The following is a 26,045-nucleotide window of genomic DNA, read 5'->3' as shown; positions in this document are numbered from 1 at the left end:
CAACAATCATTTTACAGTCTCCCCTTTCCACCACCTATATCCCAACTCAGTCTTTAAATATTGTAATGTAGAGATGTATCAAATTGTTGAAGGCTGGGTTTTAATGATAACCACTGGGAAACTCAACTTTTACCTTACATTTATCTATTTAGCACGGATGAACACAGAATCCACAGAGGCCACCTCAATGGATGTGAGAAGAATAATCAATTCCAAAAGTCATTTTGTTAAAAATATTTATTTAAAAAAATACAATTGTTGTCCATATCTAGTTGCACATATATCTATTAACATATCTATAGAGTTTTGGACTTCAGTAAATTTGCTACAGTGCTTTCTTAAAGCTGGCTTGCCATTATACAAAGCAAATTCCTCTGTCAGTTTCTGCATAAAAATAGTTGTTTTTAACATATCATCTTTCTAAAAAGACGCACATCACCAATACAGAATTTAACAAAATTTTTGCATAAAACTTGAAGGGATACAAAAAACTATCACCTGATTGGTCATCAGAGCAACCCCTCACTATATCTGGAGATGCACTGAGTATTAGCTACACTTTTCTCTTTTAAAAGCAGCATATCACAAAGCCCTCAAAGTGCTAGCACATCCTCCTCCTCACCTCCCTATGCTCTGTGTGAAGGTTCTCGGCTGCATTCAAACAGAATCCGAGACTCTGGCTATAGTCAATCCTAATGGACCTTAAAACAGCACCCCTTTGTTCCCCGGATAGGCTAGGTCAGACGGCTGAGCTAGAAGACACAGCAGCTTCCCTCTGGCTGCAACACCAATCAGTACGATTTTAATAAATGTTAGCAGCTACCATCATTTTAGTTGTGGTTTTGGGAAAAAGAAGAAAAAAGTGATTTTAATACTTTGAAGGTCTCCTTAATGTAAATTACACCGAAACTAAGACAGGTTATTAGTGACACGTTACCTGTCCTTCATTCCTTTGGGCAAGTGTGCATCTGCATTACACATAAGCGTTCCACATACACAGGACCGGTGGATACTGGACATTGTGAGAGATAGAGTTCAACAAACAAGGGGAAAAATAAACAATGAAGGAACCGTCTTCTCAGTCAGGTTGATATAGGCTGGAGGAAAACACCCTGACAAGATCTTATTACCATATACCCTGAACTAAGACACAGACATAAAAGAATACTCGTCTCTGGTGTTAATGCCACAGCGGACTATGCTTTTCTTCTGCATCAGACACGGGGTGGATGAAAACCAAATGTTTACTATTTAATAACATTCAACTTTCAAGTGATAGCCACACCTGAAGATCCAGTAGGGCTCATAGAAAATTATTGGTTTGTTCTTCAAGATGCAAATTTATGCTTTTTTTTTTAAGCCAACTAGATTATCTGCTTTTTTATTTTTAAGCCAACTAGATTATCTGGTCAATTAAGTGTAAAATTCTAATTTTAGTCAAAAATTGTATTCACCTCAAACCAAAGCTACCAGTAGCAGAATGACTGGACTGTTTCATATTTAGTCTTCCCTACCCACAGAGGTCAGTGAAACTACATGAAGGCAAAAGTGCAGAAACCGGTATGACTGTGATTAGGAAAATCAAATGGCCAGACCAAATAAATAGGCCGCGAGTGATCAAAAAATGTAATTGTATTAATTTCTATCTTTACATATATGCGCATCAGTTAATTTCACTAATTGTGAACAGGGAAGTTCATAACACATTGCTACTTCTCACATAAGCACTGAATGTAATGTACATATAAAGGCCTTGGTAATACTGCCCTTGAAACCAGAAAGTATGACATGTCTTAGAAGGGACCATGTCCCTGGCCTAACAGACAATAAGCAACAAGGAGTAAACAGAAAAGAAACAGAAAAGTGGAGAGTTTACAAAGCTAAGTGTACTCCATTCAACTGCAAACCATTTAAAAAGCCATACATTTCTACAAAGCACAGTATTCAAAGCTTGTAAATGATTTTTAAACATCCTAGCCAATAGAGCACACCTTATAGAGAGCCTGAAACAATGGCTCATTAGGTAATCCATTTATCTCTTCTCCAAAGAGTCTTAATTCCAGAAAACATAAACGAGAAATAAACATTACTTCTCTGACCCTCAATAGCCTTAGGTCAAAATTAAACAAAATAATCATTAAGTGCTTCCAGTTATTAATAACAAAACAGTGCTAATAATGGTGCCCCCCAAAAGTGCCAAGTGATTTAATACCAGTCTGTGGCATTCCCACCCCTGAACTCTATTCTAGGCATACTTGAGTGATTCTACTGGCTAGAACTCTGGCCCGGCCACAGGGCACAATCACCCCTGTCCAGAAGATCCCAGGCCTGTCCTAGCACGGCTCATAATCCTTAAGAGGGACAAGAGTCAGAATGGGCCCTTATGAGATGGGAAACAAGGCAAAGCTGAGAAGATTCTGAGGTTTCTGCTAATGCTTCTTATGTACAATTTAGAAGGATAAACTAGGCTACAGTGCCAGAACTCCCCCACCATTTCATCAATTCACGGCCAAATCTGTACTTTAGAAATACTACTCTTAGTATAAAACTCTGTCTCTGAAAGTTAGACCTCAACATAATGAGGATTTTACACAAAAGTGCAAGTGTAGAAATGTTAGGAAATGAACTCCTCACTTGCGCAGGGATGTATGTGTGGGAGAGCAAGTCAACACGGCTTTGTTCAAGCACGTGTCATGTGCAGCCTTCTAGTTCTAAAATGGTGGCAAGCAACTTAGTCTTTCAGGTTTATGCTTCTAGGGATTTAAAAAAATGAAATGTGCAAGGCATTAATTTTTTAAAAGTGGCAACTGCAAAGTGCGGCCAATTTTTTTTTTAAGTTTTAGTATCAAATAGTCTATGAGCCATCCTAGAGGATGAAAACTGTATGTTCCCTCTGAAAGATCTATTTACACACACACACTCACACACATGCACACACTCAGTACATCAGCATAGCCACACATATACAGGTACTCAGCTGATACACCAGAATGACTTGGAAGGTAATGCTCTAGTCTCCCAATTACATACTTAAAATTTTAAACCTTACAAAACTTTCTGATGTGTATTATACTAAAAAAAAAAAAAAAAAAAACCAGAGTTCAAGAGTCTTACTATGTTTGGTTGTATCCCTCATGAGTTTTGTTAGGCGATTCATTTAAAATGATGTTAACAAAGGCTTGAATGTCCTGGTTTCTGCAGAAAGCCTGAAAGCCAACACTTCCCCACTCACACAAGCCACTCCGGGCTTCCAGCTTTCAGGATAAATGGCAGTATCCCAGCGACTGCCATTTTCTGGCAGGCTCTCTATCTATCACAATTTTTTTTTTTTTTTTTTTTTTTTTCAGAAAAGCCTGAAGAAACTGGCAGCTTCAAATGGAACATTTAAACCACATCAACAACTCACCTTTCAGACTGCTCTGTTTACAGGTCAAAACATGACTTTTGTGCTAACAGGTTCCACCAAGTACGAGAAATGAAATCAAACCGCCTTCTTTTCTTGCTTAATACACTACCGCCCACAAGAATTCTAGATTCTAAGATTAAAACTTAAACTTCAGTAAGCAGAATTCTGATGACCTAAGAGGAATAACAGGGCACCTTGTTTCAGGTTATGCCTGCAGCATTAAAAACAGTAACAATTATTTTTTGACCCCAAACCAAGAAGATAATTAGTAAAATGTTTTCCATAGAGCCCATTCTCTGGTCAGGGTACCTGCTAAAGAAAGATAATTAATGTTGACCTCCATTTCCCTACTGTGGGGCGAACAATTAACTTCTAAGCTCCACTTAGAAATAACATGTTCTATCATTCCCTCAGATAACATGGTGACTAGTGTTTTTCACTTTCCCATTGGTTTGGTGATTCATTCAGAGCTCCACGTTTCTGCACCGAGATACCTGCACTTGTCTCCACACTGGTCTACACACCTGAGAGCGGCACCTGAGCACAATTCTAGATTTCTGGCATGGATAACTAAAATACATACAAGTAAGTGAAGTGGTAAGTAGCACTGACCCACCAAGGAAAGTATTTCTTCAGATGCTGAAATGTTCCAACAAATAAAAAATCAAAACTTATAAATACAGCAAGAAAACAAAGGTGGTTATATATTTTAGGATAAAGCAACTTAATTCAGAATTTGTTGGTAAAATATAACATTAATAAGGCCAAAAGAAGTTTATAAGCAGAGTAGCAAAATAAAAATCAATTATAGGGTCATACCTAATTCGGAGAGAAAAGAGACAGTAGGCTGTCAAAAATAATATGCACAAACCTCTGGCAAACATTTGGGTAATGGGAAAAAGAATTAATAGGGACGCCTGGGTGGCTCAGTGGTTGAGCATCTGCCTTTGGCTCAGGGTGTGATCCCAGGTCCAGGGATCAAGTTCCACATCAGGTTCCCTGTGAGGAGTCTGCTTCTCCCTCTGCCTGTGTCCTGCCTCTGTGTGTCTCTCATGAATAAATAAATAAAATCTTTTTTTTTTTTTAAATATAGAATTTCAGGAAGTTGAAGACAACCTTTCCTGAAAATTTCCAAACTGAACTTCTAGAGATTTTACATGAAAATCAGATCAAACATGTAAAGGAATTTTCTAAATGTTATAACAAAAGCATCCACATTTTGTTTTCAAGATCAGACCATAAACAGTATCCTGAGTCAGTGGTCTTTAAGGTAGAGAGGCCATGCTGCCAGAGGGTGCACAAGACAGTGCCCTGGGCCAAGAAGAAAAGACAGAACTTCCAGTCAAGATTTCCTTTTTATATCATTCTTAATTCCTATTTCTGTGTATGTCTTATAATGTATGAAGGACTTTCACACATGGTTTACAACTTAATTTATACATGTATGATTTTACAATAGGAAACTGGTGCTGAAAAACTTCTGAGTAAGGTGTGTGTTCAGAAAGGCTGGAGACTGCTTTTCTAAAATGCCAGTGGGTGCTTCCAGGTGCTTATGCTCCCTAGGAACACACAACATTGCGTTTAGAACTTCATAGTCCTGACACACATTCTGAGATCAGAATGAAACAAGGTTATTAAGGCCAGACCTCACAAATGCCAGCTACGAATGGGCCTGCAGGGGTACTACCAACAGCCTGCTGTGGCGGCCACTGCCTCCCAAACCTCTGATGTCCTTTCCCCTCCAAGCCTGAGTGACACACAGTATGAAGAAAACTAGAAATTGTGCCAGGTGAATAGATTCAACAGACTTGACTTTTTGGTTTGTTTTTTTCAGACTTGTCTTTTTGGATCTCTAATACAGTGTGTATATTATCAAGGAATTCTTCCAGTTAATAAAAATCCAGTACCCTTTCACCATATATACATATGTTTATGTATACACAGGCTCATGGGCTTACTTTTCCCATCAAAATCTGAAGAAAAAATTTATACTCATATTTTAGCCATCAAAATGTGGAAAAATTAAAACTATATTTTAACCCCCAAAGCTTATGTTGACTTTTTAAGGATTTATGGATTATTCCCCTATGGATGTGTTTTTTTTTTTTTAATTAATGGAAGTTTCTACCTTTGTTAGAACACACAAAATACACCATGAGGAGTATCACATCACAAAAGCACTGACAAACCATTAAAAAAAAATTACTGAGGCTAGACATGTGATTTTAATTTTGTATCTTAAAAAATCAGCATATGAACAAGAAAAAAATTATTTTAGAAATTATGTGAAGATCCACCCTAGGATGGAAGAATGTGGCAGCTGCCGGCTGAGTGTGCGGCCCTGTGTTCGTTCCTTCTCAACTCTAAGGAAGTGGCTTATAATCAGGTGCGGTGGGAGGGTTGGTCATTTACATCATGGAAATCAGCAAATCCTACAATTTGAGGACTTTTTTTTTTCCCCTTCAGAGAGCCTGGTTGTTAAACATTCCCCAACATACAAACAAGTAGATATGAGCCAGAGCAGATGAAAAACTAAGACAATCACAGATGTCTCAAAAACTCATTCAACCGCTCCCTTACCTTAACTTAGATTGCTTTTACCCACCAGCAGTCATCCTGGCAAAGTGATTCGTGATAGATAACAGCTAATAGCAAACAGAAGTCTCCAGTGAATATTGATCTTAAGTGGTATGTCACCTTTTGATGCTAAGAACAACTCTGGATGTTCCAAAAACATGAAGCTGAGACTTTTCCAGGAAAGAGGTAGTTTACAAACAGAACGGTCTGCCTCATACACTTGAGCTAAGGTTGTAAACTTTCATTTAAAAAAGTAAATACATACACACACACACACAGAGCACACGTCTCAATGTCAATTGATCTCGAAGAGAAAGCAGATCATCAATATCCTGAGGCCCACACCTCTTGGAGGCTTCCAGGGTAGGTTTACAGACAGAGGACTCGGTAACACTGGTTCCTAGGAAGTTGCCAGTACTGAGTTTTAATGGTGTCCTTGGTCCCTAGGCACCTGTGCTGAGACAGTTAATCTTCAAAGATATTGTCTATGAAAACAACCAATGGCTTTGCTCCTTTACTTCAAAAAGATAAAATACTTTTGTGCTTTCAAAATTTTAAATATCTAGTTAAATCAAGCCATCGATACTTACATTTGAAGTACAAAATATTCATTAACCTAATAAAACTATCCCAAAATGCTGCTGAGAGGTCTGATTTCAAACAAGCATGCGAAGTAAATGACACAGTGTGGGAGACAAGGGCCATCATCCGTTCCCCATCACTATGGAACACTGCCCTCATCACTGCTACTGCGCACCTCAACAACAGATTTCTCAGCTGATAACCACAAATGAACCGTTAACAGGTCTCCAACACTACAAACATAAAGACAGCTCCCTGAATATTGTTCCTCCAAGGCTACTAACCTAGCATGGATGTCTCATGCTACAGCTTCTCTACACTGTACAGAAACATACTTAAAGTGAGTATTCTACATCTAAAAGAAGCTGGTTTGTCTCGGTGTCATTTTGAGCCCTCAGATCCTTACTCCTTCATTCCATTTAGTTTATGTGACTTGATTATAGAAATGTTTCTAGAGTTAAAAGGTAAGATAAATGGGCAGTGTTGTGGTGGTGGTATATAATCTAATCCTAGACTCTAAAAACCAAGTTTTTCAGAAGATTCCACTGTGACGTTGCTATCAATCACAAATCCGTCGGTATCTACCACTGATTACCATATGATAATATTTTATAAACGTGATGAAGAGATGAAGGCCTACATTTCTCACTACTGATGTGAACAATCCAATCCCTGTGTATGAGCACTTCCAAACAAATTCTGTTGCTAATTTAAAAAAAATTTTTTTTTCAAAGAAATAAGCACATCTTTACCTCACCGTAGATTTGGAGGTTTCACTTTGCTTTTCATTTTCCTAATTACATCTTTAAAACAGTCACAACCACTAACAACCTTAAATTTAAAAGAAGGTAAGTATGCGGTGGAAAACAGGGTAAAACGAACAGAAAAGAAAAAGTCTCTTCTAACTGGGAAAGCCCCACATGTTGTTTCAAGTCATTCAGTTGAATGTTTTACTCAGAGATGCCTCCAGACTTCAAAACCAGATTCATCCTAAAAGCTATCACTTACCATGCTGTGTACCATGGGGGTATAATCTAGGCAGTAGCCCAGAGAGCAGACGGCACTTCTGTGCTGGAGATGAGGTCCCCTATTCACTGCTTGTTGCAAACACTGTCTTAAACCCCAGGTTTAAAAAATCTTCCTATGTTGAAACAGAGTAGGCTCCATGCTCCATTCACAGGTTCAGACAAGATCACACAGACAGCTAAGAGATCCACCGTGATAAAGGTAAATAAGATGCCTTTTTGTGGAGTTGCTTACCTATGTTACGGTTCACAGCAAAAGAGAATCTAGTAATATTGCTCCAATCTTACTTTGTGTAAATAGGAATGACTCCTTTTCCTTCACTGCTTATACACAGCTCACTTTTCATTATTCCACAGAACACACTTGGTCCTGAAGATATGGCCACTGCATTTAACATTTCTTCAAATAATATGCTCCAAGCAGGACTGTTTTCCTGGCCAAAGGGTCTGAATAAGGCAGAAGGACTAACTTTGTTCTTAACTGCTCTTGCAAAGCATAGCTGGCTGCAAAACCCCACCAAAAATTTCTTTAACATGAAGCTCAAAATACTTAGAAAGGAAGGAAGGAAGGAGTGAAGGTAGGAAGGAAGAGGGAGGTGGAGTTTGGACTCCAATTAAGGCATTTTTATATACAGTCCAACTTGAGTCATATTCAAAGGGAATCTTAAAAAGGCATTTCAATGGGGAATGGCAAAAATCACAAAGTCTATTACTAGCATTGTAGAACTATTAACCGCTCACTTTCAATGTAATCATGTTGAATGTCTCTTTCTTTATTTCTTGGTTCTCTCATTCCGTAAGTGCATAGGTTATGTTTTCTGTAGATCTGGGGAAAATGGGCCAGGGGTGGGTGGTCCATCCAGGCCAGACACAGTGAACGGTCCATGACTGTTCAGTACAGAAGGAAACTGAGAAAGAAAATAAAACATATTATCATCCTATTACTCAACCCCAACTTTCACTTTCTGTCCCTGCGGCAGAACATGAAAGCTGCATGCAATGGCTCATGGTACAAAGGTAGTAACTATTTATCAGGGGAAAATGTGATGTCACAACAAAAACTTTAAAGAAAAAAACTGTCCTACATGTTAAATATTAACTCTCTGGCCTACCTTGATGGAAAGAACAAACCAAACCTTCCCTCAGAGCCTAAGGTATACAGCTTTACGTTTAACTTCACACAAATGTTTAGAAAGTTCATGCACTACAGAGTATAATTCAATTACAAAGCAAATCACAGACTGTCAAAAAGAGGTCCAGAAAGAGATGCCCATTCATTAACTCTATTTATAACTGATGCATAAATGCTCTGCTAGAACAGAACCCCCATCATGTGTTCTAAGATCAATTCTATAGGGAGAGTCCATGCTGAAACTGCATGAGCACTGTGCAGTTTAAGGTCTCAGATCACTCTAGAACTCAATTATCTGTGAGAAGCAAGGAAAAATGTAAAAAATAAACTATGAGACATTCTCAACACTATTCAATAATTCAGAACTTTTCGCAAAAAAAATGTAGAAGTAGAAAGATTTTTAATTTTTTCCTTCATTTTTTTTCCCAAAAGAACAAATAAAAAGTTAAATTGCAAGATATAAGGAAGTCTACCAGTAAGTGAATGAATCAACAAAACAAACTCTACAAGTTCTAAAGTCTAGATGCTTGGGCCAAAACACTGGTTAAAAGCTGTAAGACCTTCCCTATGATCTCGGTTAAAGGGTATACAATATCCTTTTTTAAATACATATTTAAAATGTTGATAAGGGCAGCCCCGGTGGCGCAGCGGTTTAGAGCCGCCTGCAGCCCAGGGTGTGATCCTGGGGACCCAGGATCAAGTCCCATGTCGGGCTCCCTGCATGGAGCCTGCTTCTCCCTCTGTCTGTGTCTCTGCCCCTCTCTCTCTCTGTGTCTCTATGAATAAATAAATAAAATCTTTAAAAATAAATAAATAAATAATACGTAAATAAAATCTTGATAAACATCAATTCTAAATGAGTGAGAAACAGAGTATTTGATATGCCATTCTCAAAAGTTTTCATTTTCAAAAATCCTCATGTAAAATAGACTTATAAAAGAGACTTATATGCACAAATTTTCACACACATATATGTATTTTTTTTTTCAAAAAAGAAAAAGAATTTCTAGCGTTTAAAATGACAAAGAAATCAGGTGGTTTCAAAATCTACTATAGTACTGAACAATTCTTGGTCTAACTGAAATGTATGTAACAGTAAAGAATGAAAAGGAAGCCGGGATCCCTGGGTGGCTCAGTGGTTTGGCACCTGCCTGGCTCAGAGCATGATCCTGGGGTCCCAGGATTGAGTCTCACATCGGGCTCCCTGAATGGAGCCTGCTTCTCCCTCTGCCTGTGTCTCTGCCTCTCTCTCTTTCTCTCTCTGTTTCTCATGAATAAATAAAATCTTAAAAAAAAAAAAAAAGGAAAAGGAAGCCTTGCTGTGAATATCTTTGGAACCGTCTGCTGACTGGAAAACTAACCAACTAACCCTTGGAAAGCATATTTATTAAACGCAAGTTTTATAATGATTAGACTAAAGAGTGAAGACACACTGCCTTTTGGCCTCTTTCTTCATGTGTCAGGCCCCAACTACAAGAGGCAAACTTAGAGGTGATTTACCTGGAAAAGTGTGTTAGCACCTTGCAGTCTGGCTGGACTCAGGGGAGCAACAGGGCTAAGAGTACTCCAGAAGTGGATGCTGGATAGCAGGGGGCTCGGCGTCAGTAAGATGGGAGTCTGCAATATGCAAAACAAAAATGATCACTAGGTGACTCGCCAGTTTTACATTTCAACCTCATAATAATATATCAATAGCCTTAAACCCAAATACTGTCCTCTTCTCCACTAAGGATCTCTGAAATTTTATCATGAGAAAAGTTCAGAAATTATTTTTACAACCTAAGAAATATAAATGGCAAAATATTTCTAATTTGTGTTTTGTAGGGTCTTTCCCAAATAGAGAAACCAATCTGGTCAAGGGCAGAGAAAGAACTGGTAACTAACTCACAAACACAGTTCTCCTTAGTAATGGGAGGTCTATTTAAATGTTATTGGGGTGAGGGGGAACACCTGAGTGGCTCAGCGGTTGAGCGTCTGGGCGTCTGCCTTCGGCTCAGGGCGTGACCCTGGAGTCCGGTCACTGAGTCCCACATCAGGCTCCCTGCATGGAGCCTGCTTTTCCCTCTGCCTGTGTCTCTGCCTCTTTGGGTCTCTCATGAATAAATAAATAAAGTCTTAAAAAAAAAAATGCTACGGGGAGGAGCCTACATGGCTCAGTCAATTAAGCATCCGACTCTTGATTTCAGCTCAGGTCATGACCTCAGGGTCCTGGGATCGAGCTCCATGCTGGACTCTGTGCTCAGCACTTTGGACTCTGCTCACTTTTTAAAAAGGGAGTGCACACCTTAGTTGGCTCAGTCAGTTAAGCGCCTGCCTTCAACTTGGGTCATGATCCTGGGGGGGCCTGGAATCAAGCCCTGCATCCCCTGCATCAGGCTCTCTGCTTGCATCAGGCTCTCTGCTTAGCAGGGAACCTGCTTCTCCCTCTTCCTCTGCCTGCTGCTCCCTCTGCTTTTGCTCTCTCTCTGTCAAATAAATAAAATATTAAAAAAAAAAAAAAAAGATTCCCTCCCCACCCCTTCTCCCCCTCTCTTATATAAATAAATAAATAAATATTATAGGAGATGAGTAAGTTAAGAAATAACTAATATAACTCTACGAACTTGCTACTCAACATCACACCAGGAGGTTTTCTTAGGTTCTTGGGATTGTTTTCTAGCTTTTGATGTTATCACTATTTTTTTATAAGATACCAATGAGTTTTATAAGACCAAAAAGAGAGAGAGAATAGTTGGCTTTAGGAGGAAGTTGAAAAATATTTATTTGCTTGTAGAGATAACAGATTCTTCTACGATGCTACTCCAAACCACTCACTGATTACGCAGGGAACTGGGTCACAGCCCACTTTTCTAAGACAGACCCAGGTAACAGCATGAGAACGTGAGGTTATAAATTCTGGATGTTTTAAAAGGTGAGTCAATGCAAACATCGGTGGCACTAAAAAGAAAGAGTCAGTTACCTGTGAGAAAAGCGCTGGTGTAAGAGAAGCTGTGGGGAGAGAGGGGCTCAGTATTCCCAGTGGACTTGGGTCACTACCGGTGATCACGAGGATGGGCGCCAGCTCTAACCCTTTGGGTTTCTTGGATCTTGAAGAATTGCTTGTTTTGTCCTTTTCCAGCAAGGCGGCATCCTGGTCTTTAGGCTCTAGTGACAAATTCTCTGGAAGCTCCATGGGCTGCGAAGCCACGGAATCGATGTCCGTGTCAACCTCGGGATTAGGACTCAGCGGCGGCGTGGGGGTCCTGGGGGGCTCCGGCACAGAGGGGGAAGCAGAGGAAATGGGGGGGGCGGCGAACGCGGCGGTGACACTGGCTGCAGAGGCCGGGGCTTCCAGGGAAGGCAGTTTGGGGGAAGCCAAAGTCTCCAATGCCTGGAGGGTTTCTTCTGAAGATGGAGAGATGCTGGGGCCGAGGGACGTGGCGGCAGCAAGAGGTTCACCCGGCAGCTTTTTGGAAGGGGTCGTTACGAATCTGATGACAGACGGAGTTGGCTCCGGAGGCGGCTTCTTCTCTGCCAGCTTCTCAGCTGGACTCTCAATCTTTATGGGTTTGAAAAGCTTCTTGTTGGAGGAGTTCAAAGAGTTGAGAGTGAAGGAAGAATACAAGCCGGAGTGTATATAGTCGTTGCGGCTGGAGGCCCTGGCGCCGGGCTGGGGGGGCTTCTCCCGGCCCCCACTCTCGGGGTCCCTGGCGCCGCCGCCCACCTCGCCGCAGCTCAGGGCTTCGCAGTCTCCCTCAGCCCGGCCCACGGTCAGGGGGTCCATTTTCAAAATCTCTGGGTACGACACAAACTTGTACACAAACTTCTGACCATTCACTTTTTTAATGATATTCTGTAGATAAACAAAACAAGCACCTTATACCTTCTGGTAAACGTGCCGCCCACAGCTCACAAACAAGCTGACCTAATACGGGGTCTCGATTTGGCAAGGAGTTCACTTAAGAGCTTCAGAATCACTTCCATTTATCTAGCCAGACCAAACCCAGGTCCTAGCGCCCTGGAGCATAAGCTGAGAACATTTAACTGTCTCACAAGTAGCTGAAATGATGTTGTGTAAGACAAATTTCAATTGCCTAACTCGCCCAGTCACATTATCTGTAGTAAGTCAAAAATCACTGAATTGCGATCTCAAACAATTCCAAAGGTACCAGCCATGCACATCCTGGGTAAGCACAAAGGAAGAGAATATTACTTCTGCTTGGGCTTCTACTTCCTCCCGGAGTTCCAGCTGTTTCTTACTTCACACCACACCCCCCACACCCCCACCCCCATTCTGGAAAGCTGGTAAAGGTTAAAGAAATTAAGATCTCAGCTTCTCATTCTAATTCTATCCATTTGAACCATTACTTTCACCTCAGAGCCCAAGAACATATCCAAAATAATAAGAAATTAAACAAAAAATAAATTTGAACCAAGCAATCAAATCTGTGTACTAACAGCTATTCTTCGAAGTATTAATTTGGGGGCGCCTGGGTGGCTCAGTGGTTGAGCACCTGACTTTGGCTCAGGTCATGATCCCGAGGTCCTGGGATAGAGTCCTACACTGGGCTCCCCACAGGGAGCCTGCTTCTCCCTCTGCCTGTGTCTCTGCCTCTCTTTGTGTCTCTCATGAATGAATGAATGAAATCTTTAAAAATAAGAATAATAATAATAAAGTATTAATTTGTGTTCTCTGGGTTAACCTCAAAAGTAAAAATTAAGTAAAGCCAAAAAACAAGCATACATGTGACAATTTTTAAATTATGATAGACACAAGAATGTTTATTTTATCCTCAACAATCTCAAATTTTCTTTTCCTTATTCCAACACTATACTCACTTTTTCTTTAAAGACAACAGCAATTAGGAATTATAAAATAGGATGAGGAGTGGGATTGCAGAAATAGAGCTGGAACAATTTACATGTTTCATCCTAATTCCAAACTGCTGAAGTTATAAAATAAACTAGATCAGAATAAACGAGGACAGTGATCATTTTGCAATGTATACAAATCCCAAATCATTATGCTGTACACCTGAAACTAATATAATGTTATATGTCAACTATGCCTCAATTAAAAAAGGCTTAAAAATAAACCAGAACATTAGTACGTCATAACCTCAACAGAAGAGAGAATTCTTGTTTTGAGGTGGATGTGAATTACCTTTACATAATAGTATCTGAGGGCTCGGCTGAGTTTGTCGTAATTCATATTAGGCTTGTTCTTCCGAATCCCCCAGAGACGAGCCACCTCTTCTGCCTGCAAAAGCTTGAACTCCCCATCATTAGAGGTCCAGCTGATCATGTGCTTGTTCTGAGGCTCCTGCAGGAGCTGAAGGAGGAACTGCCACAGGGTGATAGCACTGTCCATAGCAATGAGCTGAAAGAGGCACACAGATAAGACACACAATAATATTAACAGCCAGCACTTATGGAACACCACATGCCAGGCACTGTACTCCAAACAGTATTACTTCTTTTCATTCCCAGACAATCCTACAAAATAGGTAACTGTTGCAGCCTCATTTTGCATTTGAAAAAAACTGATCAGAAAAGAGATAAGCAAGCCACTTGTCTGAGGCTGAGCAAGTAAATGGTGGGGCTGACATTTAAACCCAGGCAATCTGGACCCAGAGTCCAAATCCTTAGGCAAGTCCAGTGCTTAAGAAAAGTCTTGTGGGGAGATAAAGTTAGTTCCATAAGTCACAGGAGCAGTCTGATGATTGCCGATCACCAGAGTACCACTGCTACTGAGTTTTATCTGAAAAGCTCATTGTCCTGTCCCCTGAGACCACCATTTTAGTATTTATTTAAATCAACCAACTTGGTTTATTTGCCAGGAGTATGTGTGTGTCTCACGGTGGCCCGAAGATATAGGGAATAATTTACTTCTGCTCCACTGGCATTTCTCCTCCGAATAGTTTCCGTTCTCATAAATTAATTTACATTTAAATTGGCAGCACTGAAAATTCAGTAAAATGCTCCCTGATTTAATTTACAAGTTCTGTCACCATTCTGCCCACAGGGATTCCATCTGCCTAGATACATTTTTTTTTTTTTTTTTTGAAGGAGGCTCCTCTGCCCAATGTGGGGCTTGAACTCAGGACACTGAGATCAATAGTCGCATGCTCTACCAACTGAGCCAAGCCAGGTGCCCCTAGAGACCCTCCTTTATTTGATGAGTGACCTTTGATTATCAAGACATGAAATGAAAAAATCATTCAATATCTCAGGTTTTAGGCTCTCCCTGTTGAGGCCAGAGTTTCTCAGTTTTGGCTCTATTGATATTTTGGGCCAGAAAATTCTTGGTTCTTGGAAGCTGTCCCGTGTATTTTACTTGCTTTGACCCACCAGATGCCAGTAGCACCTCCTGCCCCATTGTGACAATCAAACACGTCTCTAGACATCGTCAAATGTTCTGGGAGACAAAATCATCCCAGTTGATAACCATTGGTTTAGGGAACAGAGTAGCAAAGAAATGCTCTCACAAAGTTATTTTCCTCATAAAACTTCAAAACCATACCCCATTTATTAGGAAGAATTATTTAGGGCAAAAACTCTGGCCAAACATATATATAAACATCCTAAGAAGCCTATAAATGAACTATACACACACACAAGAGCAAAAAACCCTCCTTTTCTTATCTAGGAATGAGATCTCAATGGACCAGAATAGGACTTGTAAACAAATTAAATCAATTCCATTAAAATACTATAAAAATAGGTAAGTTGGGCTACATCAAAATTTTAAACTTTTCTGCTGTAATAATATCATTAAGTGAGAAGCAATATTTAGAATGGGAGAAAATATTTTCTTTTTTTTTAACACAACATTTTATTTATTCATGAGAGACAGAGAGAGAGAGACAGAGACAGAGAGGCAGAGAGGCAGACAGGCAGAGATCAGGCTCCATGCAGGGAGCCCAACGTGGGACTAGATCCCAGGTCTCCAGGATCACGCCCTGGGCCGAAGGCAGGCGCTAAACCTTTGAGCCACTCCGGCTACCCGAGAAAATATTTTCAAATATGGGACTGTCAGAAATACATGAAGGAATTTTTTTAAAGATTTATTTATTGGGACGCCTGGGTAGCTCAGCAGTTAAGTATCTGCCTTCGGCTCAGGACATGATCCAGGTCGTGATCCAGGTGGAGATATCGATTCCTGCATCGGACTCCCTGCAGGGAGCCTGCTTCTCTATCTACGTCTCTGTCTGTCTCTCTCTGGGTCTCTTGTGAATGAATAAATAAATAAAATCTTTAAAAAAAAAAAAGATTTATTTATTTGGGGGGGTGGTGAGCCAGGGGAGGGGAAGAGGAAGAAAAATCTTCAAGCAGACTCCCGCACAGGAGTCAATCCCAGGACCCTGAGATCATAACCTGAGCCGAAATCAAGAGTTGGACACACTCAACTGAATGAGCCATCCAGGTGCCCCAAGAATTCTTATAATTAGGGATACCTGGCTGGCTCAGTCAGTGGAACATGCAACTCTTGATCTTAGGGTTATGAGTTCAAGTCCCATGATGGTGTAGAGATTCCTTAAAAATAAAATCTTAAAAATAATTCTTATAATTAGAAAATAAGAATGTACAAAGACATTTCTTCAAAGAAGATACACAAACTGACAATAAGCTCATGAAAAGATACTCAACATTAATTATTAGGGAACTAAAAAGTAAAATCACGTAAAATAGCACTTCACGCTTACTAGGATGGCTATAAACAAAAAGACAGACAGTAGCAACAAGCGTTGGTTAGGATGTAAAGAAAGTGAATCCCTCATGCATTGTTGGTGGGAATATAAAATGGTATAACCACTTTGGAAAACAGTGTGACAGTTCCTCAAAAAGCTAACCAGCATATGAGTTACCATATGAGCCAGCAATTCCACTCCTAGGTATATACCCAAAAGAATTGAAAATACATGTCTACACAGACACCTGTACAGAAATGTTCACAGAAGCATTATTCCATAGTAATATCCAAAAAGTAGAAACTAAATGTCCACCAACCGATGAATGGACAAGCAAAATATGGTATAACTACACAGAATATTCAGCCAGAAATAGGACTAAAATACTGGTACACGCTACACCATGGACAGACCTCAACAACTTTAAGTGAGGGGATCGCTGGGGCTCAGCAGTTTAGCGCCTGCCTTTGGCCCAGGGCCTGATCCTGGAGTCCCTGGATTGAGTCCCGCATCGGGCTCCCTGCATGGGGCCGGCTTCTCCCTCTGCCTGTGTCTCTGCCTCTCTCTCTCTCTGTCTCTCATGAATAAATAAGTAAAATCTTAGAAAAAAAAAATTAAGTGAAAAATGCCAGCCACAAAAGACCACATATTGTACTTGTTTACATGAAATGTCCAGAACAGACAAATGTATTAGACACATTAGATCAGTGGTTGCTAGGGGCTGGGTAGAGAGAAGAATGGGGAGTGAATGCTTATGGGGTGATGTATATATTCTAAACTTAACATTGCTGTGGTGGAGGAGCACCTGAGTGGCTCAGTAGGTTAAGTGTCTGCTTTTGGCTCAGGTCATGATCCCAGGATTCTGGGATTGAGCTCCATGTTGCGCTGCCTGCTCAATGGAGAGTCTGCTTCTCCCTTTCTCTCTCCCTCTGTCTCTCCTCCTGCTCCTGCTCACTCTCTCTCAATTAAAAAAAAAAAAAAAAAAAAAAAGACTGTGGTGGTGGCTAGACAACTCTTTGAATATACTAAAACCACTGTATTGTACAACTCAAGTAGATGACTTTTATCATTAAAAACAAACTAACAGGCAGCCGGGGTGGCTCAGCGGTTTAGCGCCGCCTTCAGCCCAGGGTGTGATCCTGGAGACCTGGGATCGAGTCCTGCATCAGGCTCCCTGCGTGGAGCCTGCGTCTCCCTCTGCCTGTGCCTCTCTCTCTCTGTGTCTGTCATGAGTGAATAAATAAAATCTTTAAAATAAATAAATAAGCCAAGTCTCTTTCATCACAGTCATGTACTCCTTTCACCAGGAGAACCACTCCCTAGGTGGATAACTGCAATCACATTACCAGCTGGTTGCAAAAAAAGTATTACAATTAGATACTAAGTGATAATGGCCTACAAATAAGGTGTCACTTTAATACTGCGTAACAGTGCCCACTAATCTTTCCCACAGCCTCACTTAAACTGTGTTAAAAGAATAGTTTTAGGGGTTACCTGGCTGACTCAGTAGCTGGCTACCTGTGACTCTTGGGATTGTGAGTTCAAGCCCCACATTGACCACAGGGCTTACTTAAATAAAAAGAGTAGTTTTATGTTATGATCCATCAAGTATGGGAAGGGATCCATTTATCTCAATTTACCAGAGACCTTGTCTTCTAATGATGTCTGTTCATGCCTAGTTCCTTTTCATTACATATATTTTCCATCTAAATGATTATTCTTTTTTGGTCTAAACATGTCAAAACTACTCCCTAGTAAATTTTAGCTTAACCGAAGAAGTGTCTCCCTGTGTCCAGACATCATCTTCATATCAAGAATGCATGGGGGGGGGGGGGCGCCCCTGGGTGGCTTATTGGTTAAGTGTCCAACTCTTGATCTCAGAATCCTAAGTTTAAGCGCCAAATTGGGCTTCATGCAGGGTATGGAGCCTACTTTAAAAAAAAAAAAAAAAAAACCTTACAGAGATCAGGGTATCAGTGTGTGTAAGACAGAGGGAGAAAGATAAAAGGGGAAACCAAGGAAACCAAGAGGTTGGGGAGAGAGAGAGGGAGGGGAAAAGAGAAAGGACAAAGAACTGAAATCTCAAAACGACCACAAATGTGGTACCCGTAATTCCATTTCTTTTTTGGGAAAAATTCCCAAACGTAATCCTAGGGTCTTAATACCTATCATGTAGATAATGCTTGAGTCCCACAGGTTTATAATGGCTAAGGTATACATGTGGAGACAGAAACACGCATCAACATCTCCACAACGAGCACACAAGTGCCACACTGGGCAAAGGGAAGGGTCCCCAAAGAATGTGTGCTCCCATAGGGGTTCAGATTTCACCTTTCAGCTTCTATTTTCCCTTCTGGTTATTAGGGGAGCCTATGGAGTCAAATGCTGGTGAGCTGCTGCCGATACTTCAGGGCAAAACCTAACTGTTGTGGAAAATACTGATGCTTTTTTTGTACTTTACAGTGCCGCTGGGATAGAAGGTTGTTTAGAATCAAAGGGCATTGTGGTTTTGGAATGAAGCACTGGAAAAGAATGTTCTTTTGCAAAAACAAAACAAAACAAAACAAAAAACACTTCACAGAAAGATATAAAGTGGACATCTTCAATGGGTAGTATAAAGGAATATTTTATTCATTCAATTTTGATATCAGGCCATACTCTGAAAAGTTGGTGAATCTCTGGGTATACAGTCAAGTTGAATCTCTTCCTTTCAGTTCCTAAAAGTGTGCTATTAATACAAAATTCAATCATTTCCTCAGGCATAAAAGAGAATTAAAGAATAAATTCCAGAAAACAACTATTAAAAAGATGATGAATCAAAAAACACAAAAACTTTTATTCTAGCTACTTATTAATAGACCTTTACTTTCCTTCACAGAAAAACTCAAGTTTTCTAAAAGTATGCTTTTAGAAGAACTTTCCAGAAGTGTAATGAGGGAAATATTTAACTGTTGCAAAGAATGCGATTGAAGAGTTAAATGTTGAAAACATAACTGATTCTACCTTAATCCTTCAAAGGTAGATCAGTCCCAGAAGTAAACTGAAAGAAAGTATGTTGAAATAAGCTATTAGGGAAAGGAAGTCTCTAGTAAATGAAACTTTTTCCACCCTAAACATGTTTATAACACACATAGTCCAGTTGCTGTGGTGACCCAGAGCCCAACTATTTTTTCAGAAACAGCAGCTAAGACCAAAATACGAGGTCTCCAGATTCAGTGTGCTGCTTCAATAAGACAAAACCAAATCATGTATCAAGACTGCATTAGTTTTGAATTAAAGTTTTGAATTAAAATCATCTTCGTTTTCGGGGCACCCGGGTGGCTCAGCGGACGAGCCTCTGCCTTCAGCCCAGGGCCTGATCCCAGGGTCCTGGCATCGAGTCCCGCATCTGGCTCCCCGCAGGGAGCCTGCTTCTCCCTCTGCCTGTGTCTGTGTCTTTGCCTCTCCCCCTGTGTCTCTCATGAAAAAACTTTTAAAAACAAAAACAATAAAATCATCAACGTTCTCGGAAAGCGACCAGGAGTCTCTTACCTGTGCAGTACCCTACACTAAGAAAATATTGAAAGTACAGCCACACTGCAGGAAAACTTGAAGACAACATCTCCCCTAAGAGTGTAACAGATTTCACTTATGCAGGTTTTTAAAAAAAGATTTTATTTACTTGACAGAAAGAGCGTCAGAGAGCACAACTGGGGGGCGGGGGGGGGGGGGGGGAGCAGAGGGAGAGCGAGAGGGAGAAGCAGGCTTCCCGCTGAGCAGGGAGCCCGAGGACCCTGGGATCGAGGGCTGAGCCATCCAGGTGCCCTCACTTTAGCATTTTGATGTTCAAGTAAAATCAAAGAGAAGGGAATTCCCGACGGGGAGGCGGCGGGGCGGCGGGAGCGGGGGCTGAATCATACGTTTCGATGAAAGCATCACTAACGGTCCCGACTACGAAAGCACCAAGTCGTCCGCACCGTGGGGTGTGGGGTGGGGGCTGGGGGCTGGGGGCTGGGCGCCGGCAGGGGCAAGGGAGGACCCGGCCCGCCGGCGGGACGAGCAGGCGACTCCGGTGCTCGCGGCGACGCCCTGCACCTCGCAAAGCAACAGCCTGGGAAAAAGCCGACCGTGTCTCTTCCGCCCACTCCACCGAGCGGCAACACCGCGCGCGTCCCGCCGAGCCCCGCCACGACGCCGCCCCCCAGGGAGGCTTCCCGGCGGGCCTGCAGGAACCGAGAAGCGACCGGCCCCGCCGCAGCCGTGCAAGGAGCCCCAAGTCCGGAGAGGACGAGAACAAGGGACGAAACTCGACACCGATGAACAGCGCGCGTGGGGAGCGGAAGCAGCTCGGAGACCGCGCGCCCCGCGCAGATCAGAGTCCGGGGAAGAGCCGCGGCCCCCCGCGGCCCCCCGCGACCCCCCGCGGCCTCGGCTAGCACCGAGTTACTCTACTTTCGTTTTCCGACTTCCTGTCGCTACAAAGAAGCAGAATTCGTCGTCCCCCGCCCCCCGCCAAAGGCCCTGCCACCCCGAGCCCCTCGGGACGTCGCGGGGCGCAAGGAGGGGCGAGGCCGGGCCCGCGCGCTCCGCCGTCCACCTGCGCGCCGCGGCGCCGGGGGGAAGGGGGAGGGGAGGGGGAGGGGAGGGGAGGGGAGGGGGCGGGTCCCCGGGGAGCGCGCCCGCCCCGCCCCGCCCCGCCCCCGCCCCGCCCCGCCCCCGCCGCCACGCTCACTTCCTGTTGTGCCGCCTGCTCCCCCCACCCGGCCCGGCCCCAGGCCCCCAGCTCCTCGCGGCGGCGGCGGTGGGGGCGGCGGCGAGAGTCCGCGGGGACGCGGGGTGCACGGGCGCGCGAGGCCGGCCGCTCACCGAGGCCGCGCGCGGGGCTCCCTCTGGGTCTCTGCCTCGAGCGCGATGCTTCTCTCCGCCCGCCGCCTCCTCACGCTGGGACCTCGAGGGCGGCGCGGCGGCCGCTGCGACCCCCGCGGCGGAGCCGGAGAAGGCGGCGGCGGCCCAGCCGAGCCCGCCGGGGGCCCGCAGCCGCCCGCATCGCCAGCCGCCGCCGCGCCCGCCGCGGCTCCTCGCGCCCCGCCCTCCCCGCCCCCGCACGCGGCGGCGGCGGCGGCGGCAGCGGCAGCGGCAGCGGCGGCGCGGGTCTTAGGGCCGCTCCCCGCCGGGCGCGCGCTCGGGGCGTTCCTCGCCGGGCCCGGCCTGCCAGTCGCTCCGCGGCCGCCGCCACTCTCAAACCCCCCGGCTACGTCGGGGCCCCTCCCGGCGGCGCAGCCGCCACGCGTCACTTCCGGGGCGGGGCGGGGCGGGGCCGCGAGTCGGGGCCTCCGGAGGCGCGCGTGGGCGCGGCGGTACCTGCGGTTCTGCGCTCGGCCGCGGCCCCGGCGCCCAGGCTGCCGTCCGCGGGGCGGGGGCCCGGGACCGCCTCCGTCGGCGCTGAGCCGTCGCCCGAGGGCTTCTGCGTCCTGGGCCAGCAGTCGCGGCTTTTCCGTTGGCTCCTCCGAGCGCCCGCTCCCAGGAGCACCGAACCCCCCGCCCCGCCCCGCCCCCCCCCCGTGAATACTGTTAAACGGTCCCCGCAGCGCCGTGGCCCGGGGGCCGACGGGCGCAGTCAGACCTGGAATCCGGCCGCGGCTTTGCGCCTCGCCGTCCCGGAGACCTCAGCTTTGTTGACTCCCCAAAAGCTTCATCCTCTGTCAAACGGAGAGAAGCCGGGGGCCCAGCGTTGCGGTGGCAAAGCGGGCCGGGCGCCCGGGTCACCCAGCGGGGTTCCCAGCACGCGCGGTCTCTCTAAATGGGGTTCCCAAGCAGGCGAGGCGCACGGGGCCCCGAAGACCGTCGGCGGAGTCGAGCCGCGGAGGGATGCGCGGCCCGGAGCGGGAGCGCCCAGCGACGCCTCCGAGAACCAGGCGCCGCGTCGCCTTCAGCCCGAGACCAAAGGGCCGGGGTGCGAATCCCCCGCTCTCGGGCCATTTGCTCCCTGCAAGCCCCGCAGTGAGTGGCTGCTCCGCTCTGCACCTCGGTGCCTCGTGTAGAGGGAAGGTGACCGCGCTCAGCGCCGCTGGAACGAGATGAAAGCCCGCGGCGCACCTGGGGCGCTTCCGGACGCCCGGCAAGTGGTGACGTCATCGTTTTTGCCTCCGCCGCACCCCCCGCAACTGAATCCGAGGTGGGGTCAATTGAACTCCCTGAGTTGAGGTGCGACCGATCCTCTCTTCCTTGGGTGGGGGCTTCTGGGGGAGAATCGGCGCTTGGATTCATTTCCAACCCTCCTGCCCGCTAAATACAGGGTCATGACAACACCCAGGTAAAAGCGGCCCTACCGAAAGGTGTGACCTTCTTAAAAATGACTCTGCCAGAGGGTGCAAACATGCTTCCATTAAGAGGAAACGTGCAATAGCTGCAAAACCCTGGCACTCTCGGCCTCTGGTGTGAGATGTTTCCTCGCAACAGTTTCCATTTCAGAGACAGGAAAAAATAAGGATTAAGGTAGGCTGTTTAAGATGCACGCTTGGAAACATCTGTTCATAGAAATATTTCATTTTAAGCCTTAGACCAGACACAGGTAAGGGTTGTGGAGCTCTGCTAGACTACCCTGCTCTGCCCAAACTGGCAGCAGACCTCTCTGATGCGGCCCCACGGGCTATGGCGGCATCACCACTGCTTTAGAGGAGTTGACAGTCTTGTCGATTGCAGTTTATTTTTGGAAAAGAGCCCACTTTGGGAGTTCTTAAATTAGTCATAGCGAGCCTCTGTTTTTAGATTGACTTAAAAAAAAAAAAAAAACAGTGCATGTTGACAGCAGAGACACTAAAAGGAAAGTCAGTTTCGGATTAGTGAACTGGGGGAAAAAAGTTTATTAATGTGCCTGGTTTTCCCACTCAAGATTCTAAAAATATAGAATCTCTCTCCACCGTTCATCACACAACAGATGGTGGTTTTTGCAACCGCCATGGTGGTTATGTTGCTTTTTTGTTACCTTGTTTGGTCACTTTCTTGCTTGATAGATCTCGAATCCTAGTCTTAGCTACTCAGGGCTATCTCAAATAAAATTTGCAGATTTTATCTAAGTCTAATATATGTTTTTCTGCCTGACCTGCTCTCGATTGTGTTTTTCAACCATTTTGGTTATCCCAACCCTGCCACCCTTATTCCCCTAATGTAATTACATTTCCTTTTTTTTTTTTTAAGATGTTATTTATTCATAGGAGATAGAGAGAGGCAGAGACACAGGCAGAGGGAGAAGCAGGCTCCCTGCAGCCTGATGTGGGACTCGATCCCAGGGGGATCACGCCCTGAGCCAAAGGCAGATGCTCAACCGCTGAGCCACCCAGGCGCCCCTGTAATTACATTTCCTAACCCAGTAACACCTAGTTAGGATTATTTCTTCCTGAAGCAACTTCCCCTTGCCTCTCTTCAATGTTGCTGCCTCATCATTACCCCAAATTTGTGTCCCTTTTTCCTAAAGAAATATTTCATAGATTCTGAGCAAGCGTGGAACCATCCATCGGCTGTTCTTCCAGGCAGTATCTTACAGCACATGAAGTAAAGAAGAAATAACTAAGTCGGAGGAAACATCAACAGCCCCAGATCAGGACAGATGAGAAGCAGACGGCAGCATGTCTGACATGAAGGAATAAAACTCGGAGATTCCTGAATTCTAGCCTCTCAATTTCCCTAAACTCCAAGCTTGATCCTCCTGGGAAAATCCTCTCGATTTATCTCTTCTGGGCCTCACTTTCAATATCTTTAAAAATAAAAGCTATTCATACCTTTCACTTGTAGTCTGTGGTGGATGGAGGAAAAGAAAAAGATAGTTGATCAAAGTGGGCTTTGGGTTCTTGTTGAATGGCCCAATAGTTATTATGTTTGTGGGACTTGAAATGTCAAAGGAAAAGTTACCTTTGAAAATAAAATGCAGGCTAGCTGGATCCTGAATCTAGCAGCATTTCCTAACCCCATTACTTATTAAGACCCTAAAATTCACCTAAGACAACCAGTGGCATGATGGTTAGAAATATCTCTACACCAAGACTATTATTCTGGGCAAAGAAGTTTCATCCCCAAAAATAAGACTTATAATCAGAGGGTATTCAAGGTCCAGAGAAAAACTAATGAAAAAGTCAAAAAAAAAAAAAAAAGTCTTTGAACAATGTATTTGTGGCCTCTAAACCATGAGAAAAGCTCATGGAAACATCTTTCAACCCTATAGCTGTAAACTTCACACAACACCCTGTTTTCCCAGAGAGGACATGACAAGACATGACTTACTGCAGTTACCTGCCTGGGGCATATACTGATCTAAAACATTTCATGACCTGTTTCAAATACACCTAAGAAATAACTTCATATACTGTTCTTCTTTGGAATCTACACCCAATCTACTTCTTTTCTCCTCCACTAATTTTTTTTTTTTTTAAGATTTTCTTTATGGGGGAGGTGGCAAAAGGAGAGAGAGAATATTCACGCAGACTCCACATTTAACATGGAGCCAGACATGGGTTTCAGGCTCTCAACCCTGAGATCATGATCTGAGCCGAAATCAAGGGTTGGGTTGTGGGGCACCTGAGTGGCTCAGTCAGTTAAGCAACTGCCTTCAGCTCAGGTCAGGATCCCAGGGTTCTGGGATCAAGCCCCACATTGGGCTTCCGGCTCAGCAGAGAGCTTGCTTCTCCCTCTCCATCTGCTCTTCTTCTTGCTTGTGCTCTCTCTGTGTGTCAAATAGAATCATTTAAAAAAAAATAAAAAGAGTTGGATCTTAATTGATCCACCCAAGGTCCCTCCAGTAATATTTTTTAACCTAAAACAATTTTATTGCTCTTCCATGCATGTACTTTTCTTCACATCCATGCAGAATACGTGTTAGAGAAAGAGGACAGAACTGAATACTTCTTTCCTAACTGCCCTTTGGAAAAGATGTAACTTGATTGAAAATCCACCTTGTGGGTAACCATGTAAGATTCTGGGGGGTTTGACTAACTCATTGTAGGATATGTATTTCTCTAAATTTTAAGCTGGAAGTTTGCTTCCATTTTATGATAACTGGCTGGAATTTTTTTCCACTTAAAATTAATTCAGGAACAACAAAAAAAGATTAATTGAGGAACCACCACCAAAAAGGCTTTGTTCTTTTTTTGTTTTTTTTTTTGTTTTTTTTAGGTATTTTCAGTCATGGACCAGAGGCACTGACACCTCAGAGACCATCATTACTCTCCACGACTCCCATCAATTTTCCAGTTCTCACCCATTATTTCTTTTGATCCTATTGACATAGACAAAAAAAAAATTTTCAGCTAAGGATCCAGAGATGATGCAGAAGGAAAAATCAGGCTGACAAATTGAAGGGGTTAAGTGCGGCTCTTACAGCCTTGCAGTGTTGTGGCAAGAAGGGACAGGGAGCAGGAGGGGAGTATGACCACCTCCCACCGCATTCAGGAACATTTCCTGAGAGAGGTGGAGTTTTAAAGACGTGGTGCTAATTCAGAAACATGTAATGCCAGCTTTTTCCTGCCTCCCTTTATTTGTCCAACCGCGAAACGAAATGAATTTTGCCATGCTGAAGACCACGTAGCTGGCGAGTGGCAGACCCAATTCATAAGTGTGGCTCAGCCACCTGCTTCCCTCTTCCAGACTCTCAGGGGAAGGGAATTTAAATTCTGTCGAGGCTC

The 26,045-nt window shown here is 43.9% G+C and overlaps 1 protein-coding gene and 1 long non-coding RNA gene across 3 annotated transcripts; one reads left to right on the top strand and one right to left on the bottom strand.

Moving 5' to 3' along the window:
- Positions 1–219: 219 nt before the first annotated feature.
- Positions 220–22,486, bottom strand: ELK4 (ETS transcription factor ELK4). Of its 2 annotated transcripts, none has more exons than XM_072814525.1 (5): positions 21,995–22,486; positions 13,866–14,081; positions 11,682–12,554; positions 10,223–10,339; positions 220–8,498 (listed from the first exon to the last, which is right to left on the bottom strand). In XM_072814525.1, exons 2-5 carry the CDS (start codon positions 14,070–14,072, stop codon positions 8,400–8,402), a joined length of 1,296 nt encoding a protein of 431 aa, XP_072670626.1. In that variant the 5' UTR covers positions 14,073–14,081; positions 21,995–22,486; the 3' UTR covers positions 220–8,399. The 2 variants fall into 2 exon arrangements, with proteins under 2 accessions (XP_072670626.1, XP_072670625.1); XM_072814524.1 differs by lacking the exon at positions 21,995–22,486 and adding an exon at positions 21,238–21,394.
- Positions 21,679–24,155, top strand: LOC140626789 (uncharacterized). The gene is made up of 2 exons (XR_012025797.1): positions 21,679–22,546; positions 23,846–24,155. It is a non-coding gene; the product is annotated as an uncharacterized lncRNA (long non-coding RNA).
- Positions 24,156–26,045: the final 1,890 nt, after the last annotated feature.

Source organism: Canis lupus, chromosome 38, assembly GCF_048164855.1.
Source record: "Canis lupus baileyi chromosome 38, mCanLup2.hap1, whole genome shotgun sequence".
NCBI classification, from domain to species: domain Eukaryota; kingdom Metazoa; phylum Chordata; class Mammalia; order Carnivora; family Canidae; genus Canis; species Canis lupus.
The sequence above is the reverse complement of the archived record's forward strand: the minus strand, read 5'-3'. Positions and strand labels throughout refer to the sequence as shown.

What these genes read in the sequence shown, in the direction of transcription:
- ELK4 (XM_072814525.1), bottom strand. Translation starts at nt 14,072, where the DNA reads ATGGACAGTGCTATCACCCTGTGGCAGTTCCTCCTTCAGCTCCTGCAG. An exon ending in CACCAGCGCTTTTCTCACAG is followed by an intron (nt 10,340 to 11,681) that starts GTAACTGACTCT and finishes TGCATATTGCAG; the next exon opens with ACTCCCATCTTACTGACGCC. An exon ending in GTGCTAACACACTTTTCCAG is followed by an intron (nt 8,499 to 10,222) that starts GTAAATCACCTC and finishes TTTCTTTCTCAG; the next exon opens with TTTCCTTCTGTACTGAACAG.